The sequence below is a fragment of the Oncorhynchus nerka genome, linkage group LG12 (assembly GCF_034236695.1).
Source record: "Oncorhynchus nerka isolate Pitt River linkage group LG12, Oner_Uvic_2.0, whole genome shotgun sequence".
NCBI classification, from domain to species: domain Eukaryota; kingdom Metazoa; phylum Chordata; class Actinopteri; order Salmoniformes; family Salmonidae; genus Oncorhynchus; species Oncorhynchus nerka.
The window spans coordinates 88,519,141-88,539,786 of NC_088407.1; the positions used below are offsets into that span (position 1 = coordinate 88,519,141).

The 20,646-nt window shown below is 39.6% G+C and overlaps 1 protein-coding gene and 1 gene segment (V, D, J or C); one reads left to right on the forward strand and one right to left on the reverse strand.

Moving 5' to 3' along the window:
* vti1b (vesicle transport through interaction with t-SNAREs 1B) overlaps positions 1–20,646 on the forward strand; it is a 204,544-nt gene that overhangs the window by 150,205 nt on the left and 33,693 nt on the right. The gene's annotated exons all lie outside the window — the stretch shown is intronic.
* The window catches only part of LOC135574398 (T-cell receptor beta-2 chain C region-like), a 19,918-nt gene continuing 457 nt past the window's right edge, over positions 1,186–20,646 (reverse strand). Inside the window, 5 exon segments of the C gene segment in view lie at positions 1,186–1,895; positions 3,253–3,359; positions 12,155–12,181; positions 12,330–12,680; positions 17,266–17,318. Coding sequence covers positions 1,872–1,895; positions 3,253–3,359; positions 12,155–12,181; positions 12,330–12,680; positions 17,266–17,318 — 562 coding nt within the window.

Genomic DNA, 20,646 nt, shown 5'->3' on the forward strand with positions numbered 1-20,646 from the left:
CTGGCAGCTTCATTAAATAGTACCCGCAAAACACCAGTCTCAACGTCAACAGTGAAGAGGCGACTCCGGGATGCTGGCCTTCTAGGCAGAGTTCCTCTGTCCAGTCTCAACATCAACAGTGAAGAGGCGACTCCGGGATGCTGGCCTTCTAGGCAGAGTTCCTCTGTCCAGTCTCAACATCAACAGTGAAGAGGCGACTCCGGGATGCTGGCCTTCTAGGCAGAGTTCCTCTGTCCAGTCTCAACGTCAACAGTGAAGAGGCGACTTCGGGATGCTGGCCTTCTAGGCAGAGTTCCTCTGTCCAGTCTCAACGTCAACAGTGAAGAGGCGACTCCGGGATGCTGGCCTTCTAGGCAGAGTTCCTCTGTCCAGTGTCTGTGTTCTTTTGCCCATCTTAATCTTTTATTTTTATTGGCCAGTCTGAGATATGGCTTTTCTTTGCAACTCTGCCGAGAAGGCCAGCATCCCGGAGTCGCCTCTTCACTGTTGACGTTGAGACTGGTGTTTTGCGGGTACTACACAACGTGCCATTGGAACACAGGAGTGATGGCTGCTGATAATGGGCCTCTGTATTAAAACTCAGACGTTTCCAGCTACAATAGTCATTTACAACATTAACAATGTCTTCACTGTATTTCTGATCAATTTGATGTTATTTTAAAGGACAAAAAATATGCTTTTCTTATTTTTTTTGGTTCACCAGCAGCCCCAAACATCTAGTCTAGTGTCTGATTATGCTGAACATCACGGTTCCCCAGCAGCCCCAAACATCTAGTCTAGTGTCTGATTATGCTGAACATCATGGTTCACCAGCAGCCCCAAACATCTAGTCTAGTGTCTGATTATGCTGCACATCATGGTTCACCAGCAGCCCCAAACATCTAGTCTAGTGTCTGATTATGCTGCACATCATGGTTCCCCAGCAGCCCCAAACATCTAGTCTAGTGTCTGATTATGCTGCACATCACGGTTCCCCAGCAGCCCCAAACATCTAGTCTAGTGTCTGATTATGCTGAACATCATGGTTCCCCAGCAGCCCCAAACATCTAGAGAACAAGCTACCGGCCAAACAAGCTGGTCAGAATTGTCTTTCTCCTCATACTCATCTGGAGGTTGAGAATGTTTCTGTCTCTATTTATGTAATTGTATATGTATTTATGTTAAAAAAAAATAGGGACCACAATGGAAATAAGTCCAAGACTTTATTGTGCAATCCCAGTCACTTAAAAAAATTATGTATATATATATGTATTTTTTTTTTTACAGACAAATAAAATCAATCAATCAATCCAAACTGTGGGGAGGGTCGTGAAAATATTTAACTGTGGAGAGGTACATTCTGTCCCTAATTATATACCGTTTATTATTCACAAATGAACATTTAGAAATTGGAAAGCAAAGTGTATTGATACATACTCTACTGGAATTACTGGAAAAACAAACAGACATTGATTTTGTAAGTTAATGGAAAGGTTGTTTTGGCTGAATTTATTCAAATATACATTTAAATTGCAAGTTCATGTTCGTAGAAGATTCTTAAAAGCACATCTTCACATTGACGGGGCAATAAAGAGATACTGGCAACAATAAGCACAATGGACAATACAATCACATGCAGGGGCAAACTGGGACCAGAAACCGGCCCAGGCATTTCTAACACACCTGCCCATGTTTTTCTTTAAGAACCTCTTTACTAGACAACTTATTATTATTTTGCTAAAAAAATAATACAATTTAGACAGGCCCACTGGGCTAAAGATGAATCGGTCCATCTGGCATTTGCCAGAATTGCCCATTTGCCAGTCCGTTCTTGATCACATGGAAGAATCAACACCCATGCAGGACATCCTCCTTGGGCCGCTTGTATTCTGTTAAATCTGTTTCTCTGAGGAGCCCTGCATGTGAAACACAGACACAGAGATTAAAGACAGTATGGTGTCTGTATGGAAACACAGAGATACAGGATAAAGACAGTATGGTGTCTGTATGGGGAACACAGAGATACAGGATAAAGACAGTATGGTGTCTGTATGGAAACACAGAGATACAGGATAAAGACAGTATGGTGTCTGTATGGGAACACAGAGATACAGGATAAAGACAGTATGGTGTCTGTATGGGAAACACAGAGATACAGGATAAAGACAGTATGGTGTCTGTATGGTGTCAGTATGGTGTCTGTATGGTGTCAGTATGGTGTCTGTATGGTGTCAGTATGGTGTCTGTATGGTGTCAGTATGGTGTCTGTATGGTGTCAGTATGGTGTCAGTATGGTGTCTGTATGGTGTCAGTATGGTGTCCACAGAAATATAATCAAGGTTTTATTTATATGATGGTGTCAGGTTCAAACCTTAATTAGCCCATAGCTACTATATTAACTAACCTGATCCCAGATCTGTTTGTGTTGACTTGTCAACTCCTATGGTCATTACCTAGCCTGGTCCCAGATCTGTTTGTGTTGTCCTATGGTCATTACCCAGCCTGGTCCCAGATCTGTTTGTGTTGTCCTGTCAACTCCTATGGTCATTAACTAGCCTGGTCCCAGATCTGTTTGTGTTGTCCTATGGTCATTACCCAGCCTGGTCCCAGATCTGTTTGTGTTGTCCTGTCAACTCCTATGGTCGTTACCTAGCCTGGTCCCAGATCTGTTTGTGTTGTCCTGTCAACTCCTATGGTCGTTACCTAGCCTGGTCCCAGATCTGTTTGTGTTGTCCTGTCAACTCCTATGGTCGTTACCTAGCCTGGTCCCAGATCTGTTTGTGTTGTCCTATGGTCATTACCCAGCCTGGCATTGATCATTTGTACCGTGTGCTATAATGTAACTCTCAACTGCCATCCAGCTCATGTGGTTGTGCTATTAGATGAAGCCCAGTGACAACAGGTTAATCTGTTCTATAAAGGATTCAATACCTGACAGTGGATCCCCATTTGAACTGTGTTGTGCTCTTAGATGGTTGAAATCACGGGGAAAACTCACTGGAAATTCAACTAAATGTTGGCTGTCTTTTTGATTGGGTGAATATAAATTGTAATCTCATTGATCAACGTCTAAACCAAATATTTCCCAATGATCCACGTTGAAACGACATGGTGTGCCCAGTGGGATCTGTTTGTGTGGTCACTGTCAACCTGACCATAGGAGTTGGCAAGACCGTACAACACTGATCTGGGACTCCTTGAGCACAAGGCAGAGATAGAAGAGGAGAGAGATGACTGTGTGATGAACCTTTATCATATTTGCAGCGAACTCACCTGGAACTTCCAAATCATAACCATGACGACCAGGCCATAGAAGGTACTCTTAGCGATGAAGATGCTGTAGGCCAGCTTGGCAGTCTGGGTGCTCTTCACATAGTAATCTGCAAGGACAATAAGACATTCAAATGACCTTGATTAAGGTGGTATCAGATGATATTGTTAGCAGATCATCCATTGAGAAAAATACAGCACAACCAATGATCTAGGCCAGTGTTTCTTGGTCCTGGGGATCCAACCAATGATCTAGGCCAGTGTTTCCTGGTCCTGGGGATCCAACCAATGATCTAGGCCAGTGTTTCCTGGTCCTGGGGATATAACCAATGATCTAGGCCAGTGTTTCCTGGTCCTGGGGATATAACCAATGATCTAGGCCAGTGTTTCCTGGTCCTGGGGATATAACCAATGATCTAGGCCAGTGTTTCCTGGTCCTAGGGATCCAACCAATGATCTAGGCCAGTGTTTCCTGGTCCTGGGGATATAACCAATGATCTAGGCCAGTGTTTCCTGGTCCTAGGGATCCAACCAATGATCTAGGTTAGTGTTTCCTGGTCCTGGGGATCCAACCAATGATCTAGGTTAGTGTTTCCTGGTCCTAGGGATCCAACCAATGATCTAGGTTAGTGTTTCCTGGTCCTGGGGATATAACCAATGATCTAGGTTAGTGTTTCCTGGTCCTAGGGATATAACCAATGATCTAGGTTAGTGTTTCCTGGTCCTAGGGATATAACCAATGATCTAGGTTAGTGTTTCTGGGCCCTGAGGATATAACCAATGATCTAGGTTAGTGTTTCTGGGCCCTGAGGATATAACCAATGATCTAGGTTAGTGTTTCCTGGTCCTGGGGATCCAACCAATGATCTAGGTTAGTGTTTCTGGGCCCTGAGGATATAACCAATGATCTAGGTTAGTGTTTCTGGGCCCTGAGGATATAACCAATGATCTAGGTTAGTGTTTCCTGGTCCTAGGGATCCAACCAATGATCTAGGTTAGTGTTTCTGGGCCCTGAGGATATAACCAATGATCTAGGTTAGTGTTTCCTGGTCCTGGGGATCCAACCAATGATCTAGGTTAGTGTTTCTGGGCCCTGAGGATATAACCAATGATCTAGGTTAGTGTTTCTGGGCCCTGAGGATATAACCAATGATCTAGGTTAGTGTTTCCTGGTCCTGGGGATCCAACCAATGATCTAGGTTAGTGTTTCCTGGTCCTGGGGATATAACCAATGATCTAGGTTAGTGTTTCCTGGTCCTAGGGATCCAACCAATGATCTAGGTTAGTGTTTCCTGGTCCTAGGGATCCAACCAATGATCTAGGTTAGTGTTTCCTGGTCCTGGGGATCCAACCAATGATCTAGGTTAGTGTTTCCTGGTCCTAGGGATATAACCAATGATTTAGGTTAGTGTTTCTTGGTCCTGTGGATATAACCAATGATCTAGGTTAGTGTTTCTGGGCCCTGTGGATATAACCAATGATCTAGGTTAGTGTTTCTTGGTCCTGAGGATATAACCAATGATCTAGGTTAGTGTTTCCTGGGCCCTGGGGATATAACCAATGATCTAGGTTAGTGTTTCTGGGCCCTGAGGATATAACCAATGATCTAGGTTAGTGTTTTCTGGTCCTAGGGATCCAACCAATGATCTAGGTTAGTGTTTCTGGGCCCTGAGGATATAACCAATGATCTAGGTTAGTGTTTCTGGGCCCTGAGGATATAACCAATGATCTAGGTTAGTGTTTCTGGGCCCTGAGGATATAACCAATGATCTAGGTTAGTGTTTCTGGGCCCTGAGGATATAACCAATGATCTAGGTTAGTGTTTCTGGGCCCTGAGGATATAACCAATGATCTAGGTTAGTGTTTCTGGGCCCTGAGGATATAACCAATGATCTAGGTTAGTGTTTCTGGGCCCTGAGGATATAACCAATGATCTAGGTTAGTGTTTCTGGGCCCTGAGGATATAACCAATGATCTAGGTTAGTGTTTCCTGGTCCTAGGGATATAACCAATGATCTAGGTTAGTGTTTCCTGGTCCTAGGGATCCAACCAATGATCTAGGTTAGTGTTTCCTGGTCCTAGGGATCCAACCAATGATCTAGGTTAGTGTTTCTGGGCCCTGAGGATATAACCAATGATCTAGGTTAGTGTTTCTGGGCCCTGAGGATATAACCAATGATCTAGGTTAGTGTTTCCTGGTCCTAGGGATATAACCAATGATCTAGGTTAGTGTTTCCTGGTCCTAGGGATCCAACCAATGATCTAGGTTAGTGTTTCCTGGTCCTAGGGATCCAACCAATGATCTAGGTTAGTGTTTCTGGGCCCTGAGGATATAACCAATGATCTAGGTTAGTGTTTCTGGGCCCTGAGGATATAACCAATGATCTAGGTTAGTGTTTCCTGGTCCTAGGGATCCAACCAATGATCTAGGTTAGTGTTTCCTGGTCCTAGGGATATAACCAATGATCTAGGTTAGTGTTTCCTGGTCCTAGGGATATAACCAATGATCTAGGCCAGTGTTTCCTGGTCCTAGGGATATAACCAATGATCTAGGCCAGTGTTTCCTGGTCCTAGGGATCCAACCAATGATCTAGGTTAGTGTTTCCTGGTCCTAGGGATATAACCAATGATCTAGGCCAGTGTTTCCTGGTCCTAGGGATATAACCAATGATCTAGGTTAGTGTTTCTGGGCCCTGAGGATATAACCAATGATCTAGGTTAGTGTTTCTGGGCCCTGAGGATATAACCAATGATCTAGGTTAGTGTTTCTGGGCCCTGGGGATATAACCAATGATCTAGGTTAGTGTTACTGGGCCCTGAGGATATAACCAATGATCTAGGTTAGTGTTTCTGGGCCCTGGGGATATAACCAATGATCTAGGTTAGTGTTTCTGGGCCCTGAGGATATAACCAATGATCTAGGTTAGTGTTTCTGGGCCCTGAGGATATAACCAATGATCTAGGTTAGTGTTTCTGGGCCCTGAGGATATAACCAATGATCTAGGTTAGTGTTTCTGGGCCCTGGGGATATAACCAATGATCTAGGCCAGTGTTTCTGGGCCCTGAGGATATAACCAATGATCTAGGTTAGTGTTTCCTGGTCCTAGGGATCCAACCAATGATCTAGGTTAGTGTTTCTGGGCCCTGGGGATATAACCAATGATCTAGGCCAGTGTTTCCTGGTCCTAGGGATCCAACCAATGATCTAGGTTAGTGTTTCTGGGCCCTGAGGATATAACCAATGATCTAGGCCAGTGTTTCCTGGTCCTAGGGATCCAACCAATGATCTAGGTTAGTGTTTCTGGGCCCTGGGGATATAACCAATGATCTAGGCCAGTGTTTCCTGGTCCTAGGGATCCAACCAATGATCTAGGTTAGTGTTTCTGGGCCCTGAGGATATAACCAATGATCTAGGTTAGTGTTTCTTGGTCCTGGGGATCCAACTAATGATCTAGGTTAGTGTTTCTGGGCCCTGAGGATATAACCAATGATCTAGGTTAGTGTTTCTGGGCCCTGAGGATATAACCAATGATCTAGGTTAGTGTTTCTGGGCCCTGAGGATATAACCAATGATCTAGGTTAGTGTTTCTTGGTCCTGGGGATCCAACTAATGATCTAGGTTAGTGTTTCTGGGCCCTGAGGATATAACCAATGATCTAGGTTAGTGTTTCTGGGTCCTAGGGATCCAACCAATGATCTAGGTTAGTGTTTCTGGGCCCTGAGGATATAACCAATGATCTAGGTTAGTGTTTCTTGGTCCTGGGGATCCAACCAATAATCTAGGTTAGTGTTTCTTGGTCCTGGGGATCCAACCAATGATCTAGGTTAGTGTTTCTTGGCCCTGGGGATCCAACTAATGATCTAGGTTAATGTTTCCTGGTCCTGTGGATATAACCAATGATCTAGGTTAGTGTTTCTTGGCCCTGGGGATCCAACTAATGATCTAGGTTAGTGTTTCTTGGTCCTGGGGATCCAACTAATGATCTAGGTTAGTGTTTCTTGGCCCTGGGGATCCAACTAATGATCTAGGTTAATGTTTCTTGGTCCTGTGGATATAACCAATGATCTAGGTTAGTGTTTCTTGGCCCTGGGGATCCAACCAATGATCTAGGTTAGTGTTTCTTGGTCCTGGGGATCCAACCAATGATCTAGGTTAGTGTTTCTTGGTCCTGTGGATATAACCAATGATCTAGGTTAGTGTTTCTTGGTCCTGGGGATCCAACTAATGATCTAGGTTAATGTTTCTTGGTCCTGTGGATATAACCAATGATCTAGGTTAGTGTTTCTTGGCCCTGGGGATCCAACTAATGATCTAGGTTAGTGTTTCCTGGTCCTAGGGATCCAACCAATGATCTAGGTTAGTGTTTCTTGGCCCTGAGGATATAACCAATGATCTAGGCCAGTGTTTCCTGGTCCTAGGGATCCAACCAATGATCTAGGCCAGTGTTTCCTGGTCCTAGGGATCCAACCAATGATCTAGGTTAGTGTTTCTTGGCCCTGGGGATCCAACTAATGATCTAGGTTAGTGTTTCTGGGCCCCGAGGATATAACCAATGATCTAGGCCAGTGTTTCCTGGTCCTAGGGATATAACCAATGATCTAGGCCAGTGTTCCTTGGTCCTGGGGATCCAACCAATGATCTAGGTTAGTGTTTCTTGGTCCTGGGGATCCAACCAATGATCTAGGTTAATGTTTCTTGGTCCTGGGGATATAACCAATGATCTAGGTTAGTGTTTCTTGGTCCTGGGGATCCAACCAATGATCTAGGTTAGTGTTTCTTGGTCCTGGGGATCCGACCAATGATCTAGGTTAGTGTTTCTTGGTCCTGGGCATATAACCAATGATCTAGGTTAGTGTTTCTTGGTCCTGGGGATCCAACCAATGATCTAGGTTAGTGTTTCTTGGTCCTGGGGATCCAACCAATGATCTAGGCCAGTGTTTCTTGATCCTGAGGATATGAAATATGACCCTTTGGGTCCATAACCCTAACCCTAACCCCTAACCCTTAACCCTTAACTCTAACCCCTAACCCTAACCCTAAACCCTAACCCCTAACCTTAACCCTAACCCCTAACCTTAACCCTTAACTCTAACCCCTAACCCTAAGACCTAACCCTAACCCCTAACCCCTAAACCCTAACCCAGGACCAGGAAAACCCTGATATACACTGCAGGTCATCAGTACAGTATGTAGGTCATCAGTATGCAGGTCATCAGTACAGTATGCAGGTCATCAGTACAGTATGCAGGTCATCAGTATGTAGGTCATCAGTATGCAGGTCATCAGTATGCAGGTCATCAGTACAGTATGCAGGTCATCAATATGCAGGTCATCAGTACAGTATGCAGGTCATCAGTACAGTATGCAGGTCATCAGTACAGTATGTAGGTCATCAGTATGCAGGACATCAGTATGCAGGTCATCAGTACAGTATGTAGGTCATCAGTACGCAGGTCATCAGTACAGTATGCAGGTCATCAGTATGCAGGTCATCAGTATGCAGGTCATCAGTACAGTATGTAGGTCATCAGTACAGTATGCAGGTCATCAGTATGCAGGTCATCAGTACAGTATGCAGGTCATCAGTACAGTATGCAGGTCATCAGTACAGTATGCAGGTCATCAGTATGCAGGTCATTAGTATTCAGGTCATCAGTACAGTATGTAGGTCATCAGTACAGTATGCAGGTCATCAGTATGCAGGTCATCAGTATGCAGGTCATCAGTACAGTATGCAGGTCATCAGTATGCAGGTCATCAGTACAGTATGCAGGTCATCAGTATACAGGTCATCAGTATGCAGGTCATCAGTATGCAGGTCATCAGTATGCAGGTCATCAGTACAGTATGCAGGTCATCAGTACAGTATGCAGGTCATCAGTATGCAGGTCATCAGTATGCAGGTCATCAGTATGCAGGTCATCAGTATACAGGTCATCAGTACAGTATGCAGGTCATCAGTATGCAGGTCATCAGTATACAGGTCATCAGTATGCAGGTCATCAGTATACAGGTCATCAGTATGCAGGTCATCAGTATGCAGGTCATCAGTATGCAGGTCATCAGTACAGTATGCAGGTCATCAGTACAGTATGCAGGTCATCAGTATACAGGTCATCAGTATGTTGGTCATCAGTATGCAGGTCATCAGTATGCAGGTCATCAGTATGCAGGTCATCAGTATGCAGGTCATCAGTATACAGGTCATCAGTATGCAGGTCATCAGTATGCAGGTCATCAGGACAGTATACAGATCATCAGTATGCAGGTCATCAGTACAGTATGCAGGTCATCAGTACAGTATGCAGGTCATCAGTATACAGGTCATCAGTATGTTGGTCATCAGTATACAGGTCATCAGTATGCAGGTCATCAGTATGCAGGTCATCAGGACAGTATACAGATCATCAGTATGCAGGTCATCAGTATGCAGGTCATCAGTATGCAGGTCATCAGTATACAGGTCATCAGTATGCAGGTCATCAGTATGCAGGTCATCAGTACAGTATGCAGGTCATCAGTATGCAGGTCATCAGTATCTACTGCATCCTTATGTAATACATGTATCACTAGCCACTTTAACTATGCCACTTTGTTTACATACTCATCTCATATGTATATACTGCACTCAATTACCATCTACTGTATCTTGCCTATGCCGCTCTGTACCATCACTCATTCATATATCTTATGTACATATTCTTTATCCCCTTACACTTGTGTTTGTCTATAAGGTAGTAGTTTTGGAATTGTTAGCTAGATTACTTGTTGGTTATTACTGCATTGTCGGAACTAGAAGCACAAGCATTTCGCTACACTCGCACTAACATCTGCTAACCATGTGTATGTGACAAATCACATTTGATTTGATTGGATTTGATTTGATTATGTAGGTCATTAGTATGCAGGTCATCAGTATGTAGGTCATCAGTACAGTATGTAGGTCATCAGTACAGTATGCAGGTCATCAGTGTGCAGGTCATCAGTATGTAGGTCATCGGTACAGTATGCAGGTCATCAGTATGCAGGTCAGCAGTATGCAGGTCATCAGTATGCAGGTCATCAGTACAGTATGCAGGTCATCAGTACAGTATGCAGGTCATCAGTACAGTATGCAGGTCATCAGTATGCAGGTCATCAGTACAGTATACAGGTCATCAGTATGCAGGTCATCAGTATGCAGGTCATCAGTACAGTATACAGGTCATCAGTATGCTGGTCATCAGTACAGTATACAGGTCATCAGTATGCAGGTCATCAGTATGCAGGTCATCAGTATGCAGGTCATCAGTATACAGGTCATCAGTATGCAGGTCATCAGTATGCAGGTCATCAGTACAGTATGCAGGTCATCAGTACAGTATACAGGTCATCAGTATGCAGGTCATCAGTATGCAGGTCATCAGTATGCAGGTCATCAGTATGCAGGTCATCAGTATACAGGTCATCAGTATGCAGGTCATCAGTATGCAGGTCATCAGTATACAGGTCATCAGTATGCAGGTCATCAGTATGCAGGTCATCAGTACAGTATGCAGGTCATCAGTATGCAGGTCATCAGTATACAGGTCATCAGTATGCAGGTCATCAGTATGCAGGTCATCAGTACAGTATACAGGTCATCAGTATGCTGGTCATCAGTACAGTATACAGGTCATCAGTATGCAGGTCATCAGTATGCAGGTCATCAGTATGCAGGTCATCAGTATGCAGGTCATCAGTATGCAGGTCATCAGTATACAGGTCATCAGTATGCAGGTCATCAGTATGCAGGTCATCAGTATACAGGTCATCAGTATGCAGGTCATCAGTATGCAGGTCATCAGTACAGTATGCAGGTCATCAGTATGCAGGTCATCAGTATACAGGTCATCAGTATGCAGGTCATCAGTATGCAGGTCATCAGTATGCAGGTCATCAGTACAGTATGCAGGTCATCAGTATGCAGGTCATCAGTATACAGGTCATCAGTATGCAGGTCATCAGTATGCAGGTCATCAGTATACAGGTCATCAGTATGCAGGTCATCAGTATGCAGGTCATCAGTACAGTATGCAGGTCATCAGTATACAGGTCATCAGTATGCAGGTCATCAGTATGCAGGTCATCAGTATGCAGGTCATCAGTACAGTATGCAGGTCATCAGTATACAGGTCATCAGTATGCAGGTCATCAGTATGCAGGTCATCAGTATGCAGGTCATCAGTATACAGGTCATCAGTATGCAGGTCATCAGTATGCAGGTCATCAGTATGCAGGTCATCAGTACAGTATACAGGTCATCAGTATGCAGGTCATCAGTATGCAGGTCATCAGTACAGTATGCAGGTCATCAGTATGCAGGTCATCAGTATGCAGGTCATCAGTATACAGGTCATCAGTATGCAGGTCATCAGTACAGTATACAGGTCATCAGTATGCAGGTCATCAGTATGCAGGTCATCAGTATACAGGTCATCAGTATGCAGGTCATCAGTATGCAGGTCATCAGTACAGTATGCAGGTCATCAGTATGCAGGTCATCAGTACAGTATGCAGGTCATCAGTATGCAGGTCATCAGTACAGTATACAGGTCATCAGTATGCAGGTCATCAGTATGCAGGTCATCAGTATGCAGGTCATCAGTATGCAGGTCATCAGTACAGTATGCAGGTCATCAGTACAGTATACAGGTCATCAGTACAGTATGCAGGTCATCAGTACAGTATACAGGTCATCAGTATGCAGGTCATCAGTATGCAGGTCATCAGTATGCAGGTCATCAGTACAGTATACAGGTCATCAGTATGCAGGTCATCAGTACAGTATGCAGGTCATCAGTACAGTATGCAGGTCATCAGTACAGTATGCCATGTATTTAGGTATGTAGAAAAATAACTGTAGTATAAAATGGACACATTTACCTGTCGTTATCTCTCCCCCACTTTGACCTGAAAGAAACAAAGAAGGAGAGTTTCAGATGAGATTATACACCACGGTACCACTTAGACATTGGGGAATGCATTAGAGCCTCAAAACTAGTGTACTAGTTCAGTCAAATCTCTTTCTTCTCAAAAACAGTGTTCATTGTTTTATTACCTTGGAGATCTCCACTAATGGTGTCATTCACTTTTATATCGTCAGTCCCATTGTAAAAGCTGACAATGCAGGTGAATCTGTTCTCTGGTTTGTGCCATTCATTGGCTGGGACTCTCAGTCTGCTGGTGATACTGTATAAACCATCTTTATCCCACAAGGCCCTGTTGTCGGTCCCGGCACCTTCAGTTCTGTTGACATTGTTGATTTGCCAGAAGACCGTGACGTGGTCGGGGTAGAAGCGGGTGGCTACACACACTAGGGTCTTCTTCTTCTTCTTGTTTCTATCTTCACACTCCTTAGCGGAGGGTGCTAGGACTTTCACTGTGGGTTCAGTGACTTTGATGTTTGGATCTGCATGGAGAAAACAGTGGAGTATTTTAACACTCAATCAATGGCTCTGTTTGCTGTCGACATCATACCTGAACCCGAGTGCTTTAAAACACAGTTCATCACAAAAATGAATCAATGAGAGAGTTCATCACAAAATAACAATAACAATCACAAAATGTCATTAATCAATAAATGTCATTAATCACAAAATGTCATTAATCAATAAATGTCATTAATCAATAAATGTATACCAAGTCAAACACATAGAAACAGAGGGTGTACGACAGCAGCTTGGAATGAACCACTTTGTTACTGAACTGTACCACCCCTATGTATCATGTAATTACAGTATTATCATAGTATTAATATAGTATTACAGTAGTATTATTACGGTAGTATTACAGTAGTATTACAGTATTATTATTACAGTATTATTACAGTAGTATTATAACAGTATCACAGTAGTATTATCACAGTATCATCACAGTATTATTATTACAGTAGTATTACAGTAGTATTACAGTATTACTATTACAGTAGTATTACAGTAGTATTATAACAGTATCACAGTAGTATTATCACAGTATTATTATAGTATTATGATTACAGTAGTATTACAGTAGTATTACAGTATTACTATTACAGTAGTATTACAGTAGTATTATAACAGTATCATCACAGTATTATTATTACAGTAGTATTACAGTAGTATTACAGTATTACTATTACAGTAGTATTACAGTAGTATTATAACAGTATCACAGTAGTATTATCACAGTATTATTACAGTAGTATTATTACAGCGGTATTATTACAGTAGTATTACAGTATTATTATCACAGTAGTATTATCACAGTAGTATTATTACAGTAGTATTACAGTAGTATTACAGTATTATTATCACAGTAGTATTATCACAGTAGTATTATTACAGTAGTATTACAGTAGTATTACAGTATTATTATCACAGTAGTATTATTACAGTAGTATTATTACAGTAGTATCACAGTAGTATTATTACAGTAGTATCACAGTAGTATTATTACAGTAGTATCACAGTAGTATTATTACAGTAGTATTATTACAGTAGTATTATTACAGTAGTATTACAGTATTATTATCACAGTAGTATTATCACAGTAGTATTATTACAGTAGTATTACAGTAGTATTACAGTATTATTATCACAGTAGTATTATTACAGTAGTATTATTACAGTAGTATCACAGTAGTATTATCACAGTAGTATTATCACAGTATTATTACAGTATTATCACAGTAGTATTATTACAGTAGTATTATTACAGTATTATCACAGCGGTATTATTACAGTTGTATTACAGTATTATTATCACAGTAGTATTATTACAGTTGTATTACAGTATTATTATCACAGTAGTATTATTACAGTATTATTATTATTATTACAGTAGTATTACAGTAGTATTATTGAAGTATTATCACAGTATTATTATTACAGTAGAATTATTACAGTAGTGTTTGTATTATTATCACAGTAGTATTACTGCATTGTTATTGAAGTATTATCACAGTATTATTATTACAGTAGAATTATTACAGTAGTGTTTGTATTATTATCACAGTAGTATTACTGCAGTGTTATTGAAGTATTATCACAGTATTATTGTTACTACAGCATTATAGAATTATTATTATTGTTGCAGTATTATTATTACACTATTCTTACAGTATTCTTATAGTATCATTATTAATACAGTAGTATTACAGTATTATTATTACACTATTCTTACAGTATTCTTATAGTATCATTATTAATACTAGTAGTATTACAGTATTATTATTACACTATTCTTACAGTATTCTTATAGTATCATTATTAATACAGTAGTATTACAGTATTATTATTACACTATTCTTACAGTATTCTTATAGTATCATTATTAATACTAGTAGTATTACAGTATTATTATTACACTATTCTTACAGTATTCTTATAGTATCATTATTAATACAGTAGTATTGCAGTATTATTATTACACTATTCTTACAGTAGTATCTTATAGTATTCATTATTATTACACTATTCTTACAGTATTCTTATAGTATCATTATTAATACAGTAGTATTTATTATTACACTATTCTTACAGTATTCTTATAGTATCATTATTAATACAGTAGTATTACAGTATTATTATTACACTATTCTTACAGTATTCTTATAGTATCATTATTAATACAGTAGTATTACAGTATTATTATTACACTATTCTTACAGTATTCTTATAGTATCATTATTAATACTAGTAGTATTACAGTATTATTATTACACTATTCTTACAGTATACTTATAGTATCATTATTAATACAGTAGTATTACAGTATTATTCTTACACTATTCTTACAGTATTCTTATAGTATCATTATTAATACAGTAGTATTACAGTATTATTATTACACTATTCTTACAGTATTCTTATAGTATCATTATTTCAGTAGTATTACAGTATTATTATTACACTATTCTTACAGTATTCTTATAGTATCATTATTAATACTAGTAGTATTACAGTATTATTATTACACTATTCTTACAGTATACTTATAGTATCATTATTAATACAGTAGTATTACAGTATTATTATTACACTATTCTTACAGTATTCTTATAGTATCATTATTAATACAGTAGTATTACAGTATTATTATTACACTATTCTTACAGTATACTTATAGTATCATTATTAATACAGTAGTATTACAGTATTATTATTACACTATTCTTACAGTATTCTTATAGTATCATTATTAGTATTACAGTATTATTATTACACTATTCTTACAGTATTCTTATAGTATCATTATTAATACAGTATTATTATTACACTATTCTTACAGTATTCTTATAGTATCATTATTAATACAGTAGTATTACAGTATTATTATTACACTATTCTTACAGTATTCTTATAGTATCATTATTAATACAGTAGTATTACAGTATTATTATTACACTATTCTTACAGTATTCTTATAGTATCATTATTAATACAGTAGTATTACAGTATTATTATTACACTATTCTTACAGTATTCTTATAGTATCATTATTAATACAGTAGTATTACAGTATTATTATTACACTATTCTTACAGTATACTTATAGTATCATTATTAATACAGTAGTATTACAGTATTATTATTACACTATTCTTACAGTATTCTTATAGTATCATTATTAATACAGTAGTATTACAGTATTATTATTACACTATTCTTACAGTATTCTTATAGTATCATTATTAATACAGTAGTATTACAGTATTATTATTACACTATTCTTACAGTATTCTTATAGTATCATTATTAATACAGTAGTATTACAGTATTATTATTACACTATTCTTACAGTATTCTTATAGTATCATTATTAATACAGTAGTATTACAGTATTATTCTTACACTCTTACAGTAGTCTTACAGTATTGTAACAGTATTATAACAGTATTGTAACAGTATTATAACAGTATTATAACAGTATTGTAACAGTATTATAACAGTATTCTTACAGTATTACAGTATTCTTACAGTATTACTACAGTATTATAACAGTATTATAACAGTATTGTAACAGTATTATAACAGTATTGTAACAGTATTATAACAGTATTCTTACAGTATTATAACAGTATTATTACAGTATTCTTACAGTATTCTTACAGTATTGTAACAGTATTACTACAGTATTATACCAGTATTCTTACAGTATTACTACAGTATTCTAACAGTATTCTACCAGTATTACAGTATTACTACAGTAGTATAACAGTATTCTTACAGTATTCTACCAGTATTACAGTATTCTAACAGTATTACTACAGTATTCTTACAGTATTCTACCAGTATTACAGTTTTCTTACCCAGAACTGTTAGCTTAGTTCCCTCTCCAAAGTAGGCAGCATAAGCACCAGAGCACACCACATCCTCACAGACAGAAAACCAAGAGGATTCTAGCTACCCATTGGTGTATTTGCAGTAGTTTGGCTTGTAGCAAAGGAAGTAATACTGTATTTCTAAGCATGTCTATGTCGACAGAGCATAGGGCTAATTCACTTTATCATTAGCTCTTTGTACAGCTTAAATGTCTTCCCCCCTGAATATGTTCATGCTCAACTATGCCAGGAATGCAAAGCAAACAAACCCCTTAATTAAACAATAATTTCATGATGATGTATTTGCAATATATTTTTTTAAGAAAGTTGAAAAGCTGAATCCCTTACCTAGAACAGTGAGTCTGGTACCTGGACCAAACTCTGCCTTATCCGTGTACCACAGAGACATACCATGCTCTACATTACAGACACTGGATGACATCTGACACAGATCTGTTACTTTGCCTGTTCTGAACTGTCATGCACTTCCATTCAAACTGATACAACACCACAATATAGATTCATTACAAACCAAACGCCTGAGGAATTGGAACATTGTTTTATAAACCATAAAGATATTTTCTCTCCATCTCTGGTTCACACACCGGATTAAAAAAAACAAGACAACGTCTCTTTCACTAACAGATAAACCCATGACGGCATAGATAACAGATGACAGAATCAGTTTTCTCACCCAGAACTGTGAGTTTGGTGCCATTGCCGAAGTACGCCTGGTTGGTGTTCACACTGATACACAGCTACAGAAATAACCCCTCCTCACTACTCAGTAGTAGCAGAGTTTATCTGAAGCCTTTACACCACCAACCTGCTGTCTTTGGTTGTTGGATTTAGTTATTCTATGAAATGTAATGACATCACAAAATCATTTCCAGATTATGTAGAGATGAAATGATCATTGTTTTGACCGAAGTACCTAAGACTGTGTCTGGTTCCACTGCGAAGGAACCTCTTCTCCTCTAGCTGATACGTATTATAATGAAGGAAGACTGTGTCTGGGCACAGAGCCAGACAGCTTTATAACCATGATGATTGGAGCACATAACTAATGCCTTTACTGTGATCCATTCAAATACACTCTCTTACTTTAACACGATTTAGACGTATAGTCAAATACGATATTTTCTATATTGCCAAATGTAAAAATGTTTTGGTCTTTGTTATTCCCTCGTGTACATTTGTCAGATAGAGTCCACAACAGTTCATTGTTCATTTTCTTACCTAAAACGGTGAGTTTGGTGCCGGCTCCAAAATATGCCTCCGAGTATGAGCACAGAGACTCAAAGCAGTATCTTTACTGTCTCTCTGACTTTGTTTCGACTCCATCTTTGTTACTCTGTTAAAGTTATTTAAAAACTCTTCACAGGACCTCTGAGACATTCAGCTGAGGGGGTTAAATCTGACATAGTTTAACAACCAAATCAATTATGGGGATTATTTTACTAATTAAATTCAAGTGTGTTCCACCTCAACCAATCTTTAGGTCACATTCCAATCCATGAATATCAACCACACACTGTAACCTACAGACTGTAGCCATAAGATATAAAGGTGTTTAAATGACATGTAGTTTTTAAAAATCCCAATCAGGTGCCAACGTTATATTATGTTGGTGTGTTGTCTCACCTAGAACAGTTAACCGGGTTCCTCCACCGAAGTCAGCCTGGCCGACGCCACCAGCACAGTGGATTTACTCCACCTGTATGTAACCACGTCAGGAGGACGATCGATAGATACTACCCAGTCATTCTGTTACAGTACCATTCTCTAATAAACTTTACAACCACATACATTATAACCACATAGTTTACATGGTTTATAACCACTGCTCTTTTTTTCAGTGTCATTTCTCACCTAGAACAGTTAACCTGGTTCCTCCACCGAAGTCAGCCTGGCCGGCACCATTAGCACAGTACAGTGGAACACTGCTCTAATATAGATATATAGAGGTGCTGAGCAACACTGCTCTAATATAGATATACAGTATAGACGTGCTGAGCCTGGCACCATTACCACAGTACAGTGGAATACTGCTCTAGTATAGATATATAGAGGTGCTGAGCCTGGCCGACACCATTAGCACAGTACAGTGGAATACTGCTCTAATATAGATATATAGAGGTGCTGAGCCTGGCCGACACCATTAGCACAGTACAGTGGAATACTGCTCTAGTATAGATATATAGAGGTGCTGAGCCTGGCCGACACCATTAGCACAGTACAGTGGAATACTGCTCTAGTATAGATATATAGAGGTGCTGAGCCTGGCACCATTAACACAGTACAGTGGAATCCTGCTCTAGTCAAGCAAGTCCTTTTCTCGTCAACTTTAAATGGTACATGGCCTCCGATAACTGTATTGGTCAAGACGTCCTACCGATCAACACCGTGTTCCAACCAGTCAAACAAGACCGACACAGATGACTCAAACATACTGTAATACTACGATATCAAATCTCTTCTCACGAGTATGTTGTCTCACTCACATTCACTGTCCGTACGCCAAACATAGTGTACGGGATTACTTACCGAGAACTGTTAATTTGGTGCCTTGTCCAAAATAGGCCTCATAGTTGGCACAGTGTACAGGCTTAACATCAAAAAGCATTGAGTGGAGTAACACTAGTATGAACTAATCTAATGTACTGAATCTAGAATCAACTAACTCCTCACATCACCAAACCCCTAAACCACACATAGAGACCCATTAGTTCCATCATGGTGAATATTCTCTTACCCAGAACAGTCAGTTTGGTTCCTGCTCCAAACAATGCAGGATTATAGTTGTCACAGTGTGGACATACTGAGCAGTAATGTGCCGACCAGCTACTGAACTTGTCAACGCATTTGGCATCTAACATAATAACCGCTTTTTACGACTAGTCAGTTGTTCAAATGAACTATTAGATCCATAAACATAACATTGTCAGGTACAGTAAGTAAATCAATGAGGAAGTATTTACCTAAAACAGTGAGTTTGGTTCCATTGCCAAAGAAGGCTGGTTGGGTTGAAGTCACAGTGTTTTCACATCAACCATTTAGTTCAGCTGAATCATAGACACTAATCAAACATCTCCAGGGTTACAGATCTATATCAATGTCATTCATCTGAAGTGAACTTACCTAAAACAGTGAGTTTGGTTCCATTCCCAAAGTAGGCCTCTCTTCCAGTGTCACATCGTTTTCCTCCTCTTCCAAAAATACCTCAGATCTCTTTGTCATTCAGCCTCAAGGGAATATGAACAGAGATACTCAGATATACTCAGAGATACTCAAATAACTACCGAGTTCAGCAAAACATTTGGGGAGATTTTATGGTCAAACATGAATCAAACCAACTCCCTTATGTAACTAAATCTGACTTCATAAGTTTGTTGTCTTGTCCAGGAAAATGCTCCCAATAAAGTCGATTTTATAATCCTGAAGACTGGTTGAAATCTTGTTTTATCCTTCAGCATTATCAAAACATCTCTCCAGACTCCTCGACAGTCTGTAGCAGTGTGTGAATAGGCCCCAGACCTCTCCTGTATGGAAGTGAATGGTAGGAGGTTTTTGTACGGCGTCTCTATGTAAATATATCACCGTGGCCCCCTGTCCCCACAGTGTGAAAGCATCACACAAAAACACTGGTTCTGTTCTTTCTGTTGTTTATTTCCCCTCCCCTGTTCTCTCTCTGTATCTCTCTCACCATCTCAGTCTCTCAGCGTCTGTCTGAAGCAGCAGGTGTGTCGGCATGGAGGGTTACTGCAGTTGGATCCTGACCCTATAAATAGAACATCAAATTCATGATTTTAATAATAAACATTTACATTTGGATTTTTACTTTTTTATCTCTATTGATTGATGTAATGAATAACATCAATAAAAAAGACAATGTGAAAAGACAATATCCAAATGTAATGTTTATAATTAATATTATGGCATTCTACTGTTGTTACTGGAGTGGGATCCTGGTCCAAACTGACAGCTTCTATTTCCGTCAGCAGTACTAAGAAAAGCAGCAGGGAGGAGAGGAGGAGAGGATGGGGAGGAGGAGGAGGAGAGGAGGAGAGGAGGA